General features: G+C 40.3%; 1 protein-coding gene across 2 annotated transcripts in view; it reads left to right on the top strand.

Moving 5' to 3' along the window:
• Positions 1-22,721, top strand: part of CD96 (CD96 molecule) — a 53,638-nt gene that overhangs the window by 22,372 nt on the left and 8,545 nt on the right. Inside the window, exons 4-12 of one of the 2 annotated variants that reach the window (XM_073306111.2) lie at positions 1,727-1,839; positions 3,474-3,696; positions 7,250-7,305; positions 10,303-10,393; positions 10,738-10,920; positions 12,489-12,542; positions 15,330-15,374; positions 16,666-16,740; positions 19,859-19,933. In XM_073306111.2, coding sequence (XP_073162212.2) covers positions 1,727-1,839; positions 3,474-3,696; positions 7,250-7,305; positions 10,303-10,393; positions 10,738-10,920; positions 12,489-12,542; positions 15,330-15,374; positions 16,666-16,740; positions 19,859-19,933 — 915 coding nt within the window. The remainder of the gene's footprint in view (positions 1-1,726; positions 1,840-3,473; positions 3,697-7,249; positions 7,306-10,302; positions 10,394-10,737; positions 10,921-12,488; positions 12,543-15,329; positions 15,375-16,665; positions 16,741-19,858; positions 19,934-22,721) is intronic. The other variant, XM_073306129.2, reaches the window with a different exon arrangement.

The following is a 22,721-nucleotide window of genomic DNA, read 5'->3' as shown; positions in this document are numbered from 1 at the left end:
ATATTTCATGTTACAGGAATCTCAGATGATGACCCAGCACATGTTGTTTGTTTTAAGAACGCTTTCACCTCATATTTGACAAAACGTGAAGGAGGTACCAATATGAGCTTTCTAAAGATAGCTACAGCACTCAACCCAAGGTTTAAGAATCTGAATTGCCTTCCAAAATCTGATTGGGACGAGGTGTGGAGCATGCTTTCAGAAGTCTTAAAAGAGCAACACTCCAATGCAGAAATGACAGAGCCGAACCACCAAAAAAGAAAAATTAACCTTTTGCTGGTGGCATCTGACTCAGATGATGAAAATGAACATGCATCAGTCCTCACTCCTATGGATGGTTATCAAGCAGGACCTGTCATCGGCATGGACACATGTCCTCTGGAATGGTGGTTGAAACATGAAGGCATATATGAATCTTGAGCGCATCTGGCGACGCCAGCTACAACAGTGCCATGCAACAACTGTTGTCACTTTCAGGTGACATTGTAAATAAGAAGCTGGTAGCATTATCTCCTGCAAATGTAAACACACTTTTTTGTCTGAGCGATGGGCTGAACAAGAAGTAGACTGAGTAGACTTGTAGGCTCTGAAGTTTTACATTGTTTTATTTTTTAGCAGTTTTTTGGTACATAATTCTACATTTGTAAGTTGCACTTTCACAGTAAAGAGATTGCACTACAGTACTTATATTAAGTGAACTGAAAAATAATATTTCTTTTGTTTTTTACCATGTAAATATTTGTAATAAAAAATAGTAATTGAGCAGTGTATACTTTGTATTCTGTGTGGTAATTGAAATCAATATATTTGAAAATGTAGAAAACATCCAAAAAAACCTTAAATAAATGGTGTTCTATTATTCTTTAACAGTGCGATTAATCACGATTAAATTTTTTAATTGCTTGACAGCCCTAGTTATTACTATTTGAAGCATACTGCTGTTACGGGAGAGGGAATGTGCGCTCAGACTGTTGCATCCATATCTAAATTTTGTTGTGTGATTACTAAACAAAACTTTCCTGGGCAAAGACGTTATTGGAAGGAAAATAACCCAGCATGATTGTTTCAAAAAAGGAGACTCAATGGTAGAAAAAGGATGGGGTTTTAGGAGTTTTGTGCTCCATTTCCAGCTGTGCCACTGTCTGTGTGACCTGGATCAACTCGCTTAATGCCTGTGTCTCTTCCTCATCAGTAAAACAGGGAGTATACTTCACTCACATGAGATGGTGCAAAGCTTAGTCAATGTTTGTAAAGCTCCTTGAGCATCTCAGATGAAAAGTACCAAAGATGGGAAAATTAGTGTTAAGGTTTATTCCAGTAGAAGAAATTGGAAATTTCAGACTCTTACGTGTCTCAGAAGGAAGGGAACAAACTCATTTTTCCCCCTCCTTTCCAAGTTTCCCTTCTGAGAGTAAATCTTGATTCTACAACTAGCGGAATTTCTTTTGCAAGTACTCCATTACAATATTCCTGTTAAACTCAATGGAACTTTCAGGTATAGGGTTGCTTGCAGAATTGGGACCGTGGTTTTCAGTTAGCAAATAAGTCTTAAAAAGATTATTGTGCTTTGGAAGTATTTTAACCAATTTTTTTTTTAAATAGTGCCTATTCTATGGAATCAATAGCATAGGAACAGCAGAGCAATGCATGTTTTGTTTTAGAGCACACCACATATTGTGCTAATCATTTTCTTTGTTCTTCTTGCTTTTTGCTACAATTGTAAAAGATGAGAAGCACTATGGGGTGGTGGAAGTGCTATTAAACGAAACACTGGAAATTCCATGCCTTGAGAACATGACTTCTGTAAATTTGTCCAAGTATCCTTTGAAATGGCTAATGGTAAGTATAACTACCCTCCATTATTGGTTAAAAAGTAAGGAAAAAACATAGCAAATAGAAATGTTATACTTTGCACAGGGGACTGCAAACAGTTAAAGTAAAGGTTTGTTAGACAAAAGGTATAGCTAATTTCAGTACCTGAGAAAACATCAGACTGTGACAACAGGGAGGAAAAGCTAGAAATGCAGTGTCTCCACAGTTGACAAGCAGCATACATCTCACCGGAAACGGTGTGTTTGAAAACAAAGAAAAAACATGGCTATGGTGGTTTAATTTTTCACAAAATAAATGAAACTAAAAAGAGTGTTGGAAAGGGTAGTGAAATTGGTAAATTGAATGACCAAATTAAAAACAAAACCAAAAAACCCTCTGCATCATTTTTTTTAAAGTTGTTAAATTCTTAATTTGTTTGAGCACTACCAAATGTTCAACATCATTCAGGGTTATCTGAACTGCTCCTGGTTGTTTGATAAGTAATGTGTCTGGTGATTTCAGAAATAGAATGTGAGACTACATATGGGTATTTTTGCTCGCTGCTAACTTTCAATTTGAAAATGGGGAGAACAAAACAGCTCTCAAACAGTTGCTTAGACATGTGAAACCACATACAAAACAAATTTAGAAGCTCTTGGCTTTGAGCTGAACAAGTTATTTTTTGCATTGCAGTTACTTTTCGCAGGAATCTCTGTATTTTTTCCAACTTTGTCTTGTAATTACTTTCAGTAGTTCAGAGATGAAGATGAGCAAACTATGTCCTTGGCATTGCTCATTAATTTCTGTACCTTGTTTGCTCTTTTTGAGGTTTATATCTGTTGGCACCTGTTACTCTTGAAAAGCTCGAATTGATAGTGTCTTTGTTAATCTGACCTTCAAATATAAGCATAACTTTTATTTTCTCTAGTGGCTCTGTCCCCTTTGGCTATCAGTTTGGATCTCCTCTTCTTTGTACTACATTTATCCTAAACTTAGAAATTTTGTAGGGCAAGTCTGCATATTGTGCTAATTTATATTTGGTGATGTTAATTCAAACTATGAATTGGAAAAAAAGAGCAAAAGTTCTGCATTTCAGAATGTGCAAATATATGGCACATGTTGAGATTGTATGTGTACAAACGCACAGAGAAAGGGACTCAGTCTTAACTCTAGGCATTGCTACTAGCTCTGGCAAACAGGAGTCAAAAGAAGATGATGAAGTTCAGCTTTTCAGTTAGTCGGGTGCAACTAGAAATTTAAAAAAAAAATCAAAAGATTAAGAGAAGTCTCTAATTTTTCTCTAGTCTTAAATGTGCTAAAGTTGCCTAACACTGTGTGGAAGGGTAGCTGTAGGTGGGAAGGACACAGTATGGTTCCTGTCTAAGCCTCAGGACTACAATTCAGAAGACTTGATCATAAGCTCGTCAACCAGCTACTCTGTGTCTATTTCCTCCATATGTAAAATGGAGATCATGACCATTTCGGTGATGCGCTCGGAGATCCAGGAATTGAAAAGGCTATATGAAAAGTGCTAAGCTTAATGTTGCAACCCTAGATTGATCCCTGAGGCTTTGACTCAAAGAAGGTGAGAAGGAAATGGTTGTGAGGGAGGGAGGGAGGAGTTTGTGACTGGAAGAAATATCTGTCTGTGTTTTAAACAGGGGGAATATGGACGTGAAGAAACAACTCTTATCAAAGAGTTCTACCACCAGGATGTGAATAAGACTTACAGCCTATTGTATAAGGAAAGAATTCAGCTAGGTCCAGACAATGCACTAAAGATTTCCCCAATCAAAATGGTTGACGATGGCAAGGTGTTCTCTTGTCGTGTGATGTACCATCCTGAAAGAATCCTGACGAACATCACCAAAGTGAAAGTATTTGGTAAGCAGTTTATGACGACTCTTCCTTTTTTGCATTATAAAGACTTCTGATTCATGCTACGCAGACAGCCATTTTGTTCTTGTGAATTACTTCAGAGAATAAACCCACATTTCTTAACAAACACTTAAGGCCAAATTTCCAGTATCTGGTGCCAGCACCTGCAACACTGAGGAAAGCATCTGTGGAAAGTACCTTACTGGGTATACAAATAGACAGTCAACATGCAAACAGGTGTGTAAGTAGCTCATCTGTATGTGCAAGTTTGGTAACAGTTGGGCATTCATGCACTTTCACAGTCAAGCTCATTGTGCCCTTGTTACTGAGATCATATAAAAGTGTAGCCCTTACTGGCTTGTGATCAGTTCAATTATATATCACGGCGAAGATTTTAGTAAGTAACTAGTGATTTTGGGTGCGTCATTTTTTTTTATGCCTCACCTGAAACACATTAAAAGGGCCTGATTCTCAGAAAATTACTGATCCACCCACCCTCTGAAAATCGGAACCCTTTGAGTTGTCACAGACTGGGCACCCACAAAATGAGGCATCCCATATAACTATTTTATCAAATCTTGCTCTGTTCTGTTTCAAATAGTGTAGGAAGTCTGCTTGGAAACTGCTGAAGTACAAGTGGACAGCATTGTTTGCTGTGTCAAAGACCTGGGGAGTTGTGAGAGTGATTAATCTGCTTATAGTCCACTGACTCTTGGAAGGTACAACTCCAGGGTTGCTAAAATGAATGAGCAGCGAGTGGAGGGGCTGTCCACATATCCATTATATAACCACCGGCTCTCAGGAGTCTCCAACACATCTCACACTGGGCTGATGCCCAGAATGCAAAGATTCAGCAGGAAGCAATATTTTTTGAAAAAGGAAACTCTTTGGGGCTGTCACACGCTGAGGTGAGACACAAAAATAGAAGCTGATGGTCTGAGATTTCCTCTTGCGCTTGTGTGAGTCAGAAATGGCTTTTAAGTTTAAAAAGGGACGTTTGACAAATAATTAGTGTAATCTGGATAGACCCTTGAGCACTGAAAAGTATTGAAACCACTGCAATTAGAATAGCCCCTTGTTCTGCGTATGATAAGTTAGACATTAATATCCTTTGCTCGCTGTTCATGTAAACTTGTGTTGGGGTGGCTGTGCACAGAGACACGTACACCAGCATGGTTAGCAGGAAATGGGAGGGGGCAGAAGCAGAGCAGACTTCAGCACAAACTAGACAAACCAAAACCTTTTGCTGTGCTATGCTATGCTCTTTGAGGGCCCTGTAGTAGCCTCAGCCCAATCCCTAGCAATTGGACTGCCTTATATAGCTTCTGTCTTGGGCACTCTTCCCCTCCTGGTCCCCAGTCAGCAGAAAGGTTGGAGGGGGATTCAGAAGATGACTTGAGGTCTCTCAAATCTTAGTCACACATGTTCAGAAGGAAAATAGAGTGCAGGTCACAGGGACTGCAGCTTGCTTCTCTTTCCCCTGGGGCTGGGGAGGGGCAAGCAGGGGGAGTGCCCATAGCACACCGATTCAGCAGTCCTCAGACCTCATATGGTCACTTGGGGATGACAACTAGCCATCTCAGGTTGCATCAGACCCTCCGCTATGGATACTGCACTGGAGCTGGACAGAGAATGAGGGAGCTGTAGCTTTCTCCCTAACAGCCCTCCCTATCTCACTGTTGTGTCCCGTTTTAACTTGGCATAGTAGAGACTGTGACCCTGTGTGTAAGAGTCAGTGATAGCAATTAAGTGTTATATTGGGTCTATGTTACAGTTCAAGTAAGATATGATATAAAAGCAAAGTCAGGGACCTGATGGATTTTTCTAGCCCCCTGTAAAACGTCAATAAGCAATTATGAGGCAGGGGTTAACAGAAGACTTTTGGAACTATGTGCTTAGTGAACATGCCTTTTCTCAAACTGAGTGCGCTGAGTTAAGTTAGTGAGAACTGTTATTTTTCAAGTCTCAACTTGCCAATGATTGACAAGTCCAACAGCAGAAATCACTGTGCTAGATACTGAATTCTTCCTGGTCCCAAAACATCTGTAAAGATCCTAGAAAGCTAAATGGATGCCAAACAATTAATAGAAGCTTAGAAGTTAGATGGAAAAGACCTTAGATCTTCCAATTCCTTTTCCCGTAGATGCAGGATTGAATAGTTGTGCACCAAACATATCATGAAATGGAGAAAATAGCATGGCCAGAAACCAACATGGACTTGGGGAAAAAATTATCCAGCTGTGATTTAAAATAAATACATACAAGAGGAGTGTGCAAACATGGCTAAGATATAATAAATTCTGGCTTAATCTTCATCCAATATTCAACATTTCTGAGGTTTGAAAAAGTGTGGCTGTTTTCTTCCCAGCCCATTGTTGTTCATTCCGCTGTGCTGCCTAGTTAAAGCTTGGGTAAGAAGCAGAATATCTGAAAGCACCAGCTTTCCAGTACAGTATCTGGAGACAATAGCGAGAACCCCTCCAAAAAAACCCAACAAACCACAAATAACACCCACAACATGTCACATACAACACAAGCAAACACCCAAACCCCTGAAACTAAAACCTGAGCCAGTCCAAGTAAAACAAGTCAGCAAAACTGAACACACATGCCAAAGATTCCAAAAGCAATAAGATGTGACGAAAGAAAGCCACAGTTATGGATGAATTGATCTGAACAGAACAGCTTTGCATTACTCTGATGTGACAGACAGATGTGGGCAGAATTCCTCAGTGAAGTAGTGCCGTGGTGCTATAGAGGTGACCTGGGCAAACATTTTGTGATAGAGAGCAAAGGCAACACAGCTGAAATCTGGAAAGCTGTCGGCAGGAAATAGGAAGAACCGAAATTCTCAGAAGAAACCCTTGGTTACCTGAGATTTCTAGTCCAGTTTTGCAGCCAAAAGAGGGCTAGAGAGTAAGGTAAGGTTGAGATAAGCATTTAATTTTGGGGGGTTTAGTCCAAATCTTTTGAGGTTCATTGTTCACTAGCCACAATCTGTCTGAAGGGTTGGTAACTAAACTAATAAGTCCTTAGACATTATTAGTGACCTGAACATTCACTGGTGTCAGAATGCACCTTTTATTTTTGAATGATCGTTCAGCAACTTGTTTTAAGAAGAAAAAAAAATTCATTTAGACAGGCTTAAAAATATATGCAAGCTCATGTTAGTATAGTCACCTGTACTCAAATGAAACACATTGACGGCAAGAAAATACTCCTAGTCTTCCTCCTCCTGTGGCTATGACCATCATCATTCTGTATATAAGGTGTTATGAACTAATTTCTTGGGTACAAATGTCTCCGATACTAGGATAATTAAAAACAGTAAGATACGATACAGATCTTAGGATATACTAGAAGTAGCAATTACAAGTGTCGGCCTCTTCCCCTCTTCTTCAGTATTTAGTGTGTACTAACCACACATGTCATTATAAAAAGGCATATGTTGATCTTGGTATCAATTTTAGGAAAAACAATACTAAGACTCTTGTAAGAAGCTAAATTACTTTGGTGATTGCTGTAAGTTTTGTTAACATGTATTTTATTTGCTTTTCAGCCAAACCGGAAATCTCCATTGCCCTCCAAAATAGTTCCAATGGGAGCATAGAGGAGGTGAGTGATTTTAAAATTGACAGAATGCTCAGGGACCACAGGAAGTCACATCAGTGATTTAAGTTCAGTATTCATGTTCATTCATCTGAGCTATTCATGAACCAGCTTATTGGTTTGGAGCTGTGTGCTTAAACTAGACATCAAGCACAACTATTGCCTGCTACTGATTGTAAAAGATCCCAGAACATTTTTGCAGGAGTAAGTATGTTGATGCTTGACTGCACCTTCATATGCATCAAGGAGGGAGTTTTTGAGGATGATCCGAGGGGGTATTACTAGCAGTTTTGGTGATAAGAAACTGAACAAAGGAAAATTGAGACTGTTTATCAGGAAAAATGTTTTTACAGAGAGCTCTATTCAGCTGTGGAACAGCCTCACAGGGGAACTGGTGGAAGCTCCCCAAATCACTTGAATAATTAGCTACTAATGGTTGATTAAAACTGATTGTTGGTAGGGTAAAAATGAGATGAGGCAAAATACCAAAGTTTGTTGTTCACTGTTGGGAACAATTGTGCATGGCCTTTGCGGGCGTAGGATAAGGGGAGATGAGCATGAACAAAATCGGACATAACCGAACCAGTAAGCTTGTGAAAAATAGACAAAATGCACAACCAAATCCTTTGCTAGTGGGCCAGTTGGGCCAAAGAAGAATTTCAGCAAGCCTGCCTGATGAAATTGTCACTAGATTGATTGATTGAGATAAGGCTGCTGTTTTTCCCCAGCTACGAGATTTTAAGCCAAACCGTAGGTCCTTGCAACAGCTATGTTCCAATTATAGAAAACTCATAACTCAATTATTGTGTTAGCCAATCACATTTCCTTCTATTACCTGACGGTGGAAGGAGGCAGGGAGATTGTCTTCCCGCATGGATAGATTCCTGGAAAGCCAGTTGATTGTATGAACTGCAGGCACGAGCTTGCTGGGAGTAATACTGCCTAAAGACATGAAATAGCATTTTTGCCATGTCACTGAGCACAGCTAGGCAAAAGTGGCTGTAGAATCAGTATATTTTAAAAGGAGCTGTAATGCTGAAATTCCACTTTGCACTCAAGTTGTTTCCAGTTATGTAACAGTCCCCCTGGGGCTTTTTTACCAGCCAGTGCAACTTGAAACAGCCCTTTAGCTGCTCTAACTTCTCTTGGGCTCCGACCAGCCCTGGCTACCCCCAAGATTAAGGTGGAGGTGTCCGTGTAGAGGTGACACAATACCACCTTTGCACAATCTCTATTTGAAAAGTGCATCCTGTGTCTCAAATTGCCACACTCATTGCCTAATGGCAGCCCTGCTGAGTTTCTAAGGCACACCTCTCATTTCTCCATCTATCACTACCCTCTGCCAACAGTAATGTAGCTTGGGCACATGGCTTACATTATCAGCAGAGGGACCCAAAGCAGAGGAAATACACTCAGAATTATGGATGTTCAGAATCTTTACCCAAATCTTACAGCTCAGATCATATTTAGTATAAAATGGATCAGTCGCCTGATGACCAACTGGTGACAGCATTGTCATGAAATCTGTCCGCATAGTTTTTGACCAGCCAAATTTAGTCTTTTGATCAGTAGACACCTGAAATAAGTTCTGTGATCTGAAGTCTGTTTTTTCTATGAAAGGCTATCAGCAGACAAAAGCGACATAAACCACATCCATCCTGCTTTCAGATTAGCCATATATCAGACACAGAGCATAGAACTGTCATAATTTCCCCCATGACCTATTTCAGTGCTGAATTTTCAATACCACAGTCTCATTTGCACTATTCTGCTTATGTTCAAGAGATTTTAACTCTTCTTCTCCTCATCCAAATATCTGAACACCTTCCTCCTCTGTTTTAGCCCCCCAAAAGGAATAAAATCCAGTCTGCACAGCAAATTGGGACTTGCCATTAAGAAGCACTGATAAATGAGATCATAGTAAAGGAAGGACAAAGGGCTGTGGGGAGAACAGAAGGAAAAAAATCAATTACAGCATGATTTCAGAGATGACTTATGACAAGAAAAATATGTCAATCTCCATCCTTAATGTGTGGTTTGTAACCATTGTGATGCATTTGGAGTCAACTGACATGCTTTGCTTTCTTCAGAAGGGATGGACATGTAGTGTGTGACTACCCCATAATAAAACAAACTTCTTACTTTTAAAGTAGAAGAAAGCTGAGCTTCCTTTAGCACTTCAAAATGTTAAAACAAAATTAATCTAGTGCAACACACAGGCAGCACTGGCATGGTGAGGCTTCACATGCTCACTGTCCATTGATATGTCTGTGCCCCAATGTGGAGGCCCCCCCCTCTAGAGAGAGGTTAGTCCGATCTTCAGGTCTACCCAGCCTTTGCCTTTTGTTGGCTGCCACAAAACCCAGTTAGGGGTAAATGCGTCATATGCTTGGGAGTAAGGATGCTCTGTCCTTTGTTATTCCACGTAGGGTGCAACACATAGGCTTATGCGTGTCTCTGTAATCTTTGGCATCCGTGTGCCCAGTTCTATGGTAGCTAGTTCTATGTACTTGACACATCCTTTGCCAGGAAGACTTTCTGAGGACCTATCAGGATATCTGAAATAAAGGAGGCTGTGCCTAAACTTCCCTGAGAATCCAGACTATTACAAATGATGTGGTTTTTTAAAAATATGGATGTCTATCTATCTGCTAGGAACAGTACTGAGAACACCATCTCATCTCTCTCAAGCCACTAACAGAATTGGATAATGAATTTCAATCCTCCCAGCTTTCACTCAAAGATCTATATTGAGGATGAAATGCTTATACATTCTATTTAGCAGTCCTTTGAGCTTGATAAATCTTACCTTTTAGTGTAGAAATAGAATGAACTAGATAAGAAACATCATCATCCTAAAAGAGAAGTAAATGGTTCTTACTAAATGGGAATGGCCAATATGTTCATACAATTTTTTTATTATTATTTTTGTAATGAATATTAACGCAAATCATGTCAGAAATGTTTTGACTAGTAACTTGACTTATTCCTACTATCCTATAGGCTAGTCTTACCTGTACTGTAAGGAAGGCATTTCCCATGCCGAACCTCACCTGGTATGCAGATGGAGAGATTCTTAAAGACCAATTTGGAGGTAATAAATGTTAATCAGAAATAATATTCTTATAAGCCAAAAGAAAAGCAATTGGTGCTGCAATTGGGTGGAGGGTTGTGGGTACCCATTTCAGTGCAGAAGGAACATCCTTACGGTCAGTGAAGAACAGCTGACCAGCAGTGATGGCTCCCATACCGCAATTCCATTCATGGAGATGATAACTTGGAACAGTCATGTTTATCGGATTAAACCTTTATACCAGATCTGAGTTAAGAAACCTTAAGCTGTATGAGTGTGTTTTTCAGAGCTAGCATTTCACACAGCTCTGATTTATTGGACAGGGCATAAAAGAAGGACTAATGGCTTTTCCATCTTACTTTTAGGAATATCTCTTGAAGCTGAAAATCTAAAAGATGGTGAAGGTTTCTATGAATTGAGATCAATACTGAAGATACAAAGTACAAACCAGTCAGCCATTAATCAGACTTTCTGGTGTACGTGTAGTTTTCCCTTCCTGGGGAATAAAACATGCAATATTTCATCTGGAGAAATAGTAATTTCTTCTGGTAAGTCATCTTTAATTATGACACATCTGAAATCTAAAATATTCAGAACACAGAACGCATTGACCTTTCTGTAATTTAAAGTAACAGAAACAAAAACAAAATACGAGGCTCCGGGAAATACAAGATTGTATGTATAGAAATTACGTGAGCATGAGTCAGGCAATACTGCGTGCACAGTTTCAAGGTAAGACCTTAACTGCGCTAAGGATCTGTCAAATATAAACTACAACAGCTTAAAAAAAAAGTTGGCTTCCGCACATGTGGAAGGGAACTCATTCCATTTACTGTTACACCATTGCCTGCTACAGTCTTCAGCTAAGTATACACTGGCTTAGCTACAAGGCACCAGTATGTTATTATTAACAAGCATTTTTCAATATGCACTCCTGGGGAAAGGCATGCATTTGCGCAGTGAAGCTGTCTGGAAAGTCAAACTTCTCAGAGTTAAGGCCAGATTATTATGGGCAGTGAGAGTAAGGGATGAAAAAGGCTCTGAAGACAGTCAAACCAATGGGTAGGATGCATGGAGCCCTCTCTGCATTCCGTTAACACCAGATGGGTACCTTGTATTCCACTATTGTGGGAGCTGAATGGGAAATTGCCCTGCATTAAGTAGTTGAAAGCCTTCATGGACATGGGGTCATAGCAGCCTAGAGAGTAACTGCATTCCCGGGGATGCTGTAATGCAGGGGTTCTCAAACTGGGGGTCAAGGTTATTTTTTGGGGGGGTCGCGCGCTGTCGGCCTCCACCCCAAGCCCTGCTTTGCCTCCTGCATTTATAATAGTGTTAAATGTATAAAAAAGTGTTTTTAATTTATAAGGGGGGGAAGGTCACACTCAGTGGCTTGCTATGTGAAAGGGGTCACCAGTACAAAAGTTTGAGAACCACTGCTTTAATGGCTGTGGGGCACCTCTTTTCCCACTCCATAATTGAGGAAGGGGTAGCAGTCCACTGGCACTCAGATGCATGTGCACTCTTTCTCTGCCAACCACGTTCCTCCCTAGTGCACAGACTTTGTATTTGTCACTGCAATGGGGACATGATTCATTCCTTAGTGACCACTCCTACTATGTATGTCCAGTCTTAACTTTAAAATGTTAATGACTTTGCTGCTTTGCAGCCAGAGTTGGTCACATTTGGTTATGGGTGTGCTTCCCAGTGAAGAATGTTTACGTGTCAATATTCAAATCTCAGCCATTTTGAATGGTTTCTGAAGAGGAAATAAGTGTGTGGAGGGATTGTCATATGTATATCTTAAAAGTAGTCTTCTTTTAGCAAACACCAAATATTGACAACGTCAGCCCCACAATGAATTTGTATCAACAATCAATCAAATCCAGGATTTCCAAACTTGACTATAGGATTTACTAATACCAACATAATGCTCCTCTATGCAAAAACTTATGAGTTTTTTAAAAAGGAAAAGTCATAGTGGTACTGAGATCGCTGCAATGTGTAGAGGGGCTTTCACCTTGTGGCACAACACAAGTGAATTATTTTTAAGATCTTATTATAAACACAAGTTTATTGTCTTCTTTAAGAACTGATTTTATTTGCCTATTCCCAGGCCCTGTATATAACAAAGTGCCATTTCCAGCTTTTACAACCACAGCTACAACAGGTAAGATAAATTATTCTTCACTACATTTAATGTCATGTTGTTTGTTTTCCAACCGGTGCGCCCGTATACGTGCACAAGTTTCTAATGCTCTGTTTTCCTGCTGGAACAGTGGGCACCCAAACTTGCCATAGCATTTCTGAATGGACTGAACAGCATAGTTAGAATACTCTGCTTTTGTGCAATTATCAGAAGTTCAGAAAATAACAAAAGACTTAATTGTGGAGTGTAACAGGGTGCTGGCCAGGAGGTCCTGAGCCAGGCCCCTGTTAGCCCAGCTCCAATTAAGAAGTATTAATTGGGGCTGGCTGAGTATGCTATGCCTAATTGCTAGAAGAGAAGCACCTGCGGGCCTCATTAGCCAGGGGGCTATATAAAGCTGGCAGGAAGGAAGTGAAAGGGGGGAAGAGAAAGGAAAGGGAGGAGCCAAAAGCTGTGCATCCCTGCTGGCTGGAGAAGCTAGCTGTCCCCCAGGTTGCTAGTTTGGAGCAGACTGTAAATAGAAGGTGGTGGGAGATGACACTGAAAATAAAAAGCACTGGTGATTGCACTCAGAGGGGGTCTCTGGCTGATTTGTTGTGAGGGCAGGCGAAGGCCTCATTACATGGTGCTACCATCATAGTTGCACCATTTTGAGCTGTGATCTATCATAGCTAATTCTCACAAGCTAAGCAGAAGGGAGCCTAGTCACTCTTTGAATGGGAGGTCTTTTAAGGAACACTGAAGGTGCTTCTGGAAGTTTGGGTTGGCAGTTGAATAGGTGGCTCTCAGTATTGAACTGATGCCTTAGAAGAACATTAGGCGGCTACTGTGCTATTAACAATACCTCATTCAGATTAGACACACTACCAAGGTCCTATACACTTCTGATTTTTAAAGAGTTGATGGCATATTTCACAACAGTCTGCTTGTTAATTCAGGTGTCCTTTTTGACCAAATTCTTGCTTTCTGTCACTGTCAGCTCTGCTGATAGTTTCAGCTGACAGATTATTCTTCATGTCCCCGAGCCTAGCTGCTGTTGAGTAGTGTTGTTGGAGCAAATACTCCAGTGTGTTCCACACCAGAGATGACTACATTTCAGTGATTTGTTGGGTGATCTGCATGTGTGTATATATGTATGTGTCTTTGTAGGTCTGTATGTATACAGAAGACTCAGTGCAGATTGACCTTGGAGAAAGATGTGTCCAGTGCCCTTGTAAGCCAATGGCGTGAGAGGCAGTGAACACTTAAATGGTCATGAAAAGTGCTGCTATTTAAGTTATTGGTCTAATCCAGGTATGGGTTATATTAAATATAAGCACGACCGTACTAGGTCAGACCAATGGTCCATCTAGCTCAATAACTTGTCTTCCATCAGTGTCCAATGCTAGATTCTTCAAAGGGAATGAACAGAACCAGGCAATCATCCGGTGATACATCCCTTGTCATCCAGTCCCAGCATCTGGCAATCACAGGCTTAGTGACACCCAGAGCATGGGGTTGCTTCCTGGACATTCTGGCTAATAGCCATGAATGGACTTATCTTCCATGAACTTATTTTTTTTTTAAATCTAGTTATAGTTTTGGCCTTCACAACATCCCCTGGCAATTAGTTCCACGGGTTGACTGAGTGTTGTGTGAGGAAGTACTTCCTTTTGTTTGTTTTAAACCTGCTGCCTATTAACTTAATTGAGTGAGCCCTTTTTCTTGTGTTATGTGAAAGGGTAAATAACACGTCCTTATACACTTTATCCACACCATTCAGGAGTTTACAGATTTCTATCATATCCCCCCTCAATCATCTCTTTTCAAAGATGAATAGACCCAGTATTTTTAATCTCTCCTTATTTGGAAGCTAAAAAAGTACCAGATGAAACAAGAAGAAACTTCAATCTGTGCAGAGAAGCCTGTTGTCTCCTATTAGCTAACATATAGTGCCTTTTTCAGATACAGTGCAGTGCGTTGTGCAGTATATATCAGAATTTCAGTTTCAAGGCTTTACTCCTAGTTATGCATCCTTGTAGCAGCCTGAATGATTCCCCTCCCTCCGTGGTATTCACTAGAATTATACAAACCCTACAGAGTCCAAGTTACTGTGGGCACATGAACCTGCAGTGTTTTGTGGATGGGAGCTTTCAACAGCACAGCCCCTGCTTGAAGATTCTTGTCATACAGAAAAAGAACCCTCATCCTCTTCCCCTTCGCAGCAGTTGGTCCTCCCCTCCTGTTTCAAGGACATCATGCTTACTTTGGACATATCCAGGGAATGTTGGTGGCCTACTCCCCTCCCACTGGGCTTCTCCTTATGCTGGATGTGGCCTGCCCCTCCAAGGGTGCATGGAAGACTCCAATGGGGAGTGGCCTTCTGGTGTCCCCAGAATACACAGGGGAAAGGAGAGGGGACTCGTTCTGGCTGTAGAACCTGGTCAATAGCATCAACCCAGCTGTAGAACACATACTTAAACCTGGCCTAAGGTTTGCAAAACAAGTGTTGATGTCAGAGGGTTTGAATATCTGTAGCAACGTTGCACACAACCCTTAGGTTGACCACATTTGTTTACTTGTTAGCATGCTCCCCCATAATCACCTATTAGAACGGCATGAAGAGAAGAAGGGCTTTCAGCTTTTCCTTGCTTATGTGTGTCTGCGCCTTCTGATCATATTGATTTCTCTGACAGATCAGTGTGAGGTTTTGTAAATTGCCTTGTGCCTTTGGAAGCCTTAGTGGCTCTATTTTCAGGAACATAATAAATAACATTGCTATACTGAAAAAGCCATTTAAAAGTCCTTGTTGGATTTGATTGCTTATAGATCCTGGAATTTCAACACTTCCATCAACAATCATGGCTACCACAGGTAAAATATTTCATCCTATTTTTCTGCTAATAGATTCTTACTTGACCTGTGCTTATGCATCAGGTTCACAATGAGGCAAGACTGAGAATCATGTTCAGTATGTGTTCATGCTCTAGTAGTACCTGCTCACACTGAGAAATGGTGTAATCCTCAGGGCTTTTTTTCAGTCTGGCCCTTCTCCTATTGGCTATGATCTTAGCTAAGTCAGAGGAGGCATGACACAAATCTTGGAAAAATTCTCAATCACTTTTACTTGAGAGGTTAAAAAAAAAATAGAATGTTGTGTTGAATACTGAATAGGATTGTTACACACATTTACTGAATTAAAAAATAAAGTAAAATACTTTACAAAAATTGTATTACTACTACAGATCATTGATACGAGTTAAAACTACCCCTGCACTCAACATCGTAACTGCACATCTTCACTATTAATATGAGCCATGTGCTCCATATTCAGTATACTAATGTATGCACCAGACATGTCATAAATATGAACTTCCTACCCTCACTGCCAAGTTTCTTAATTTCACTTTCCCTTTTGGTCCAATTCTGCATCCCCTAACTCAAATGGTACAACATGACTGTTCGTTGGTAAAATTAGTTTTATGTGTGGTTCTTAATTGACAGGAATCCATCAATACTTGCTTAGAAGTTTCAATTGATTATGACTGCATTGTTGTAACTTCATGGATATGTAATCCACATATGTTAGCATGGACTACATATAGTGTTATACAAAGGAAAGCCTTTCTGTAGTGACCACCTAGTAGGTCTAATTAATAATGCCACCATTCCTGGGCTAAAACAAGCTTAGAGATAATGGTATAATGTTCATCGGTATCAATTATTGTATCCTGCCTCTCCTTTTAGAAGAGTTTGGAAAACATCAGACCTGCTTGGTAATCCAAGATGTCAAGACTAGAACTGCAAAGACCTTGTTTGACTAGACCGAAAGTGGGAATAAAGAGCATACAGCATTCACAACACACACAAACCTAGCAACCTTAGATACCTAAAAATAGTGCACTCAGCTAGCCTATTCAAAAGAGTATTTCTATTATTATCCACAGCCTCCTTCTCTGACTGTCCTGTTAATTTTCTACATTTATGTAATGCATCTGCTCTTAAACTTAAATGGACTTGGAGCAGAGTCTAGTACAATAGACCTAGTACAACAGCCTAGTACAATAGCCTTGACTTTGGTTAGTTCCTCTAGGTGCTACTATAATATTAATACTAAGCACGCCATGAACTAAATGTCTTATCACATAATATTTGTTTTACATAGGACTTCAAACTACATCTTCAACTTGCCTAAACTTCACAAGTCCAGTAACCTCTGAATCTGTTTCCACTGCACAAAGTAAGAAAGATTCAGCCTCATTTTTGTCTCTGAAATGTTTTCTGTATTGCTGCAGGAATTTAAAGAAACAAATTAAATACAGATGGACACTAAATAACTGACATCAATTTTTTGGCAAAAATACACTTAACTTACATTTACACCGTAGGTATAATCCTATTTCACACCATGTTACAATCTGGTAGTTTGCAGTGTAGTCGGTCCCATAAAAGGTATTACCTCACCGACCTTGTCTCTCTAATCTGGTAGTTGGCAGTTTAAGAATAAACTGATGTGAGAAATTACGGTTATGATGTAGTAGCATGTATTGTGTTTGTTTCAGAAAATATGCATCAGTTTTAGAAAGCGAATTGAGCAAAAATACTGTGCATACATGTTTTTATAATTAAAAAGATATTTGAAAATGGGATGATATTACAGATACCGAAAGCTCAAACCAAGTGTTGCAGCACCAGAGCATACACAGAGTGCTCAGAGAAATAAAATATTTACAATGCATGACTCAACTTAGTGATTTCCCCTCTTCCGTCTGTGGCAGTCTTAGTGGGCCTTGCTGACACTCGGGTTTGCATGATGAAATATGACTCAGCTGGAAGTAGAGCTGGGTAAAATTTTTCACAACTTTTTTTGGTTTAAAAAAAAAAAAAGCAAAATCAGTTACTCCAAAACATTTCACGAATTTGTGTTAATTTTGCCAAACTGCTTAAGTAAAAAAGACTAAAAAAATTCAAAAGATTTCATTTCTACACTTTCAAAATGAAGCATTTCGATTTTTTGTTTGAAATTATTTTTCATTTAAAAAATTCCTTGAATTTTACTTAACTTTTCAACTTTCTGATTTTTTTTGGTATTGATTTTGAGCATTTTTTTAATTTCAGATTGAAAAAATGTGTTTGGTCCTAAACTGTTCTCCCCCCCCCCCTTTTTGCCCCCCTCCCCTCTTTTTTGGGAATTGCCATTGAACCAAAAAAATCTGTTGTTCACCCAGCTCTAGTTGAAAGTGTAGTGCCGGGTTTTACTCAAACTACCTTGGTGGGATTAGCTCACAACAAATGTCCCTGGTGTACACCTGACAACTCTATGACAGTCCCATGAATCAAAAGCAGACTAAGGTCTGAGCCTCTTGCATGTGGTTTGGCCCTGATGGTTTGGAATAGCAAAGACCTTCCTAGTACTGAGTGCCTCTCTAGTAATCGAAACACTGCCCTTTTTGAGGATTGTTTGCATTATGAGGCCCAGTTGTCTGTCTCTCCCTCCAGCAGCCTGTATGATCCAGGATTAGGCAGGCATTCTTTCTCCCCTTGCTAGCAACAGGCTGTAGACTTACTGGCACATAATATAATCATGCACAAATGAAACAACCCAGAACACGAAAGATAAACCACATGCTGTGAAGAATGGCAACCCCCGGGGCATGGAAAAGAGTCAGTGTAACAGACTACTCTAATCTCATCTTCCTCCTCAGAGCAACACCATAGTCATGGCTCACAAATGAAAATATATTTGTATATTACAATACAGACAGTGCGCAGTGTCAGCTGTACTGTGGGCATTGGCCTTCTGTCATCTTAGACGTCAGAGAAGGGCAGACACTACATATCTGTGATGGCACTTAGTACATAGGGCAAAAGTGATTGATTGTTTTTCTTTTCTTTTAAATCCGGCTTGTCTTAGGAAGTTAGTCCAATAAAAGATATATTACCTCACCCTCCTTTTGTCTCAAATAAAATGAAAACCTTTTAGCTTGCTTTGCAATATGGAAATATAAATGTCTGCCACCCAAATAAAGCTTCAGCTACACTACAAATATAAATAAGTCTGCCAACCTAGTTCGGACATGTTATAACTGGCTCAGGTCATTGGTAAAAAGCTGTGGTGTAAACAGGACTTTGGCATGTCTTATCTCCTGTAAACAGGGAACAACTGTGTTGTAACTGGTTCCCCTGACTCAATTATAGTTGCGCAATAGACAGGGTCTGGGTGACCCAGTGCTCTACATAACACTGCTCCAATCTTTCTACTAACTCGCACACTTCTTTCCACGCCAATGTCACCATAGGCTTCTTCAAAAGATCCCCCGGGAGGCAGCTGAGTTAGTGAGCAGAGGATTTGCCCTCTCAATCCTCATTAGTATAAAAGTTGTTTGATTCAACTTCTTATTTCACAGCACTCTTAATGAAAATCCAGGAGACAGCTGGTGTAAGGGAATTGATACAAGCAGAGAGTGCACACAAATAGATCAGAAGGCTGTGAGAGGGCAGTACTGGAGCTCTTGCAAGGGCAGCCTGTTCCATGCTTAGCTTTCATGTTAATCCCTCGTGTGCAGCACATGGAGACACTTGCATTCTGAGTGTTAGGTAATAGCTTTGTCTCACCTTCTCAGGCGTGCAAACATTCTCAGATGACTTAGTGCCATTCTTGCAGAATCAGACAGGTGTCAGGAAGGATTGACATTTTTAGCAAGTCTGAAATAAGCCATCTGTGAGGATTGCTTGCTATCTGCCTGAGTCAATGCCTGATAAATAGCTGGTTCAGCTCTAGCCTATTCAGCATTTTACTTGATTCCTTTTGAACTGTTAAATGGAGAATTGGAATTGGCTCTCATGAGGGTCCTGATTGGCACTACCTCAAAACATCATCTTGCTAGAGCTGGATAAAACATGGGTTTGTTTCATAGGTGTTCATGCAGAGAACCTTTTTCCACAGTTTTGATTCACATATGTTTGGCTTCAGGTTTGAACAAGCCCCAAAATTCAATTAAAACCTCCAAGTTTCAACTGCTTTCCCATTGAAATGATAAATCAGTTCAGATTTTCTCAAAACTCAGACTAGATTCCTTAGAAATGTTTACAAACCTGAATCATCCTTTCATTAAACTCATGCTGTGTTTCTACTTGATGACAAAACCCCAAACCTTGCTTTAGTTTTTTGTAAAGAAAGCCCCATCCAGTTCTTTATCATCATGTGTGTCTGTGAATTAACCAAAACTGTTGATATTAGATGAAACAGACATTAATCATTATCCAGTCAGGAGACCAGGAGGAGGGTCTGAGGAATGGTAAGTACAACAATGTTTTCTAGCACAACTTTTGCAAACTGTTGGTTTGTTTTCCAACAGGCCGGTTTGATTCTACCACAGACGTTCAAGGCTATACCAACACCACAGCCTCCAGTGAGAGTGAAACAACACAGCGTAAGTAGATGACACCTATCTCTCTGATTATATTTTTCTTTGTAAGATTTCATTAAATAAAAGATTCTGGATAAAGGAGGCTGGAAACTGAATGCTTAGAGCACCAGTGCAAAATTACCCAACAACAGACTGGACTTCTACATAGAGTGCTTCCACCGACATGCATGGGCTGAAATTGTGGAAAAGTAGCATCACTTGCCCCATGCAGAACACAATGCCATCCACAGCCTCAGAAACAACTCTGACATCATAATCAAACCTGGAAATCCTGGATGCCCCATCATCTCAGGCATTGGCATCCTGACAGCAGGATTGTCTGGCCATGTAGACTCCCTCCTCAGGCCCCACGCTACAAGCACTCCTAGCTATCTTTGAGACAACACTGACTTCCTGAGGAAACTACAATCCATTGGTGATCTTCCAGAAAACACCATCCTGGCCACTATGGATGTAGAAGACCTCTACACCAACATTCCACACAAAGATGGACCACAAGCCGTCAGGAACAGTATGCCCGATAATGTCATGGCAAACCTGGTGGCTGAACTTTGTGACTTTGTCCTCACCCATAACTATTTCACATTTGGGGACAATGTATACCTTCAAATCAGCGGCACTGTTATGGGTACCCGCATTGCCCCACAATATGCCAACATTTTTATGGCTGACTTAGAGCTTCCTCAGCTCTCGTCCCCTAACGCCCCTATTCTACTTGAGCTACATTGATGACATCTTCATCATCTGGACCCCTGGAAAAGAAGCCCCTGAGGAATTCCACCATGATTTCAATAATTTCCATGCCACCGTCAACCTCAGCCTGGACCAGTCCACACAAGAGATCCACTTCCTGGACATTACAGTGCTAATAAGAGATGGTCACATAAACACCACCCTATACCAGAAACCTACTGACCGCTATACTTACCTACATGCCTCTAGCTTTCATCCAGACCACACCACACGATCCATTGTCTATAGCTAAGCTCTAAGATACAACCGCATTCGCTCCAACCCCTCAGACAGAGGCAAACACCTACAAGATCTCTATCCAGCATTCTTACAACTACAGTACCCACCTGCTGAAGTGAAGAAACAGATAGATTGATTGATAGAGCCAGAAGAGTGCCCAGAAGTCACCTACTACAGGACAGGGCCAACAAAGAAAATAACAGAACGCCACTAGCCATCACCTTCAGCCCCAACTAAAACCTCTCCAGCGCATCACAAAGGATCTACAACCTATCCTGAAGGACGATCCCTCACGCTCACAGATCTTGGGAGACAGGCCAGTCCTTGCTTACAGACAGCCCCCCCAACCTGAAGCAAATACTCACCAGCAACCACACACCACACAACAAAAACACTAACCCAGGAACCTATCCTTGCAATAAAGCCCGTTGCCAACTCTGTCCACATATCTATTCAGGGGACACCATCATAGGGCCTAATCACATCAGCCACACTATCAGAGGCTCGTTCACCTGCACATCTACCAATGTGATATATGCCATCATGTGCCAGCAATGCCCCTCTGCCACGTACATTGGCCAAACCAGACAGTCTCTACATAAAAGAATAAATGGACACAAATCAGATGTCAAGAATTATAACATTCAAAAACCAGTTGGAGAAAATTTCAATCTCCCTGGTCACTCGATTACACACCTAAAAGTCGCAATAGTACAACAAATAAACTTCAGAAACAGACTCCAACGAGAAACTGCTGAATTGGAATAATTTGCAAACTGGACACCATTAAATTAGGCTTAGGAATTAGGAATAAAGACTGGGAGTGGATGGGTCATTACACAAAGTAAAACTATTTCCCCATGCTTATTTTTTCCCCCACTGTTACTCACACCTTCTTGTCAACTGTTGGAAATGGGCCATCCTGATTAACACTATAAAAGGTTTTTTTTTTCTCCTGCTGATAAGCTCACCTTAACTGATTACTCTTGTTATAGTTGGTACAGCAACACCCATTTTTTCATGTTCTCTGTGTGTGTGTGTGTGTATATATATGTATGTATGTGTGTGTATATATATATCTTCTTACTGTATTTTCCACTGCATGCATCCAATGAAGTGGGTTTTAGCCCACGAAAGCTTATGCTCAAATAAATTTGTTAGTCTCTAAGGTGCCACACGTACTCCTTGTTCTTTTTATCCAACATTGTGCTTCAAATCTAGAGGGACCTGGGAATCCTCTCCAATGGCAGAGAATAGCTCAATCTCAATTTGACCATTAAACCATTGATTGTTTTGCTGAGTGTCAACACTCGTGGTGATAAATATTAGAATATAGAGCCTATAAAAATAGATTGGTTCCCCTAATTTATTTCTCATAGGCCATCAGTGGTAATGGTTTTCAGTCATTAGTCAGAGAAAGACCAGTGATGTGGTTTCAAAAGATTTCCTAGTTCATAATCATTCTCTTGAGCCAGACAGTCTCCAAGTATTAATGTTTGCAAGGCTGAGGCATAAGTGCTGCCTTACAAGCCGTGAGAAGAAATCCCCAATGGCATGTTATTCTGTTTGTAATGGTTCACACAAAAACTATTAGGATCAAACAAGCTAATATTGATTGCTCACACCAAAACTGTTTCTGACACATGTTCCTGAATGTTATTTTGTGTTATAATGCAAAGTCTGATATTGGACGCACATGGGGCTGTATTCCTGACAGGAATTCCTCATGCGATTGATTTTTTTTTTTTTTTTTTTTTTGCTTTCCCCTCCACCAATAGATTTATTTCAACACACTTTAGAAGAACTTAGCAACTTAGAA

This window comes from Lepidochelys kempii, chromosome 1, assembly GCF_965140285.1.
Source record: "Lepidochelys kempii isolate rLepKem1 chromosome 1, rLepKem1.hap1, whole genome shotgun sequence".
Classification (NCBI taxonomy): Eukaryota; Metazoa; Chordata; order Testudines; family Cheloniidae; genus Lepidochelys; species Lepidochelys kempii.
The sequence above is the reverse complement of the archived record's forward strand: the minus strand, read 5'-3'. Positions and strand labels throughout refer to the sequence as shown.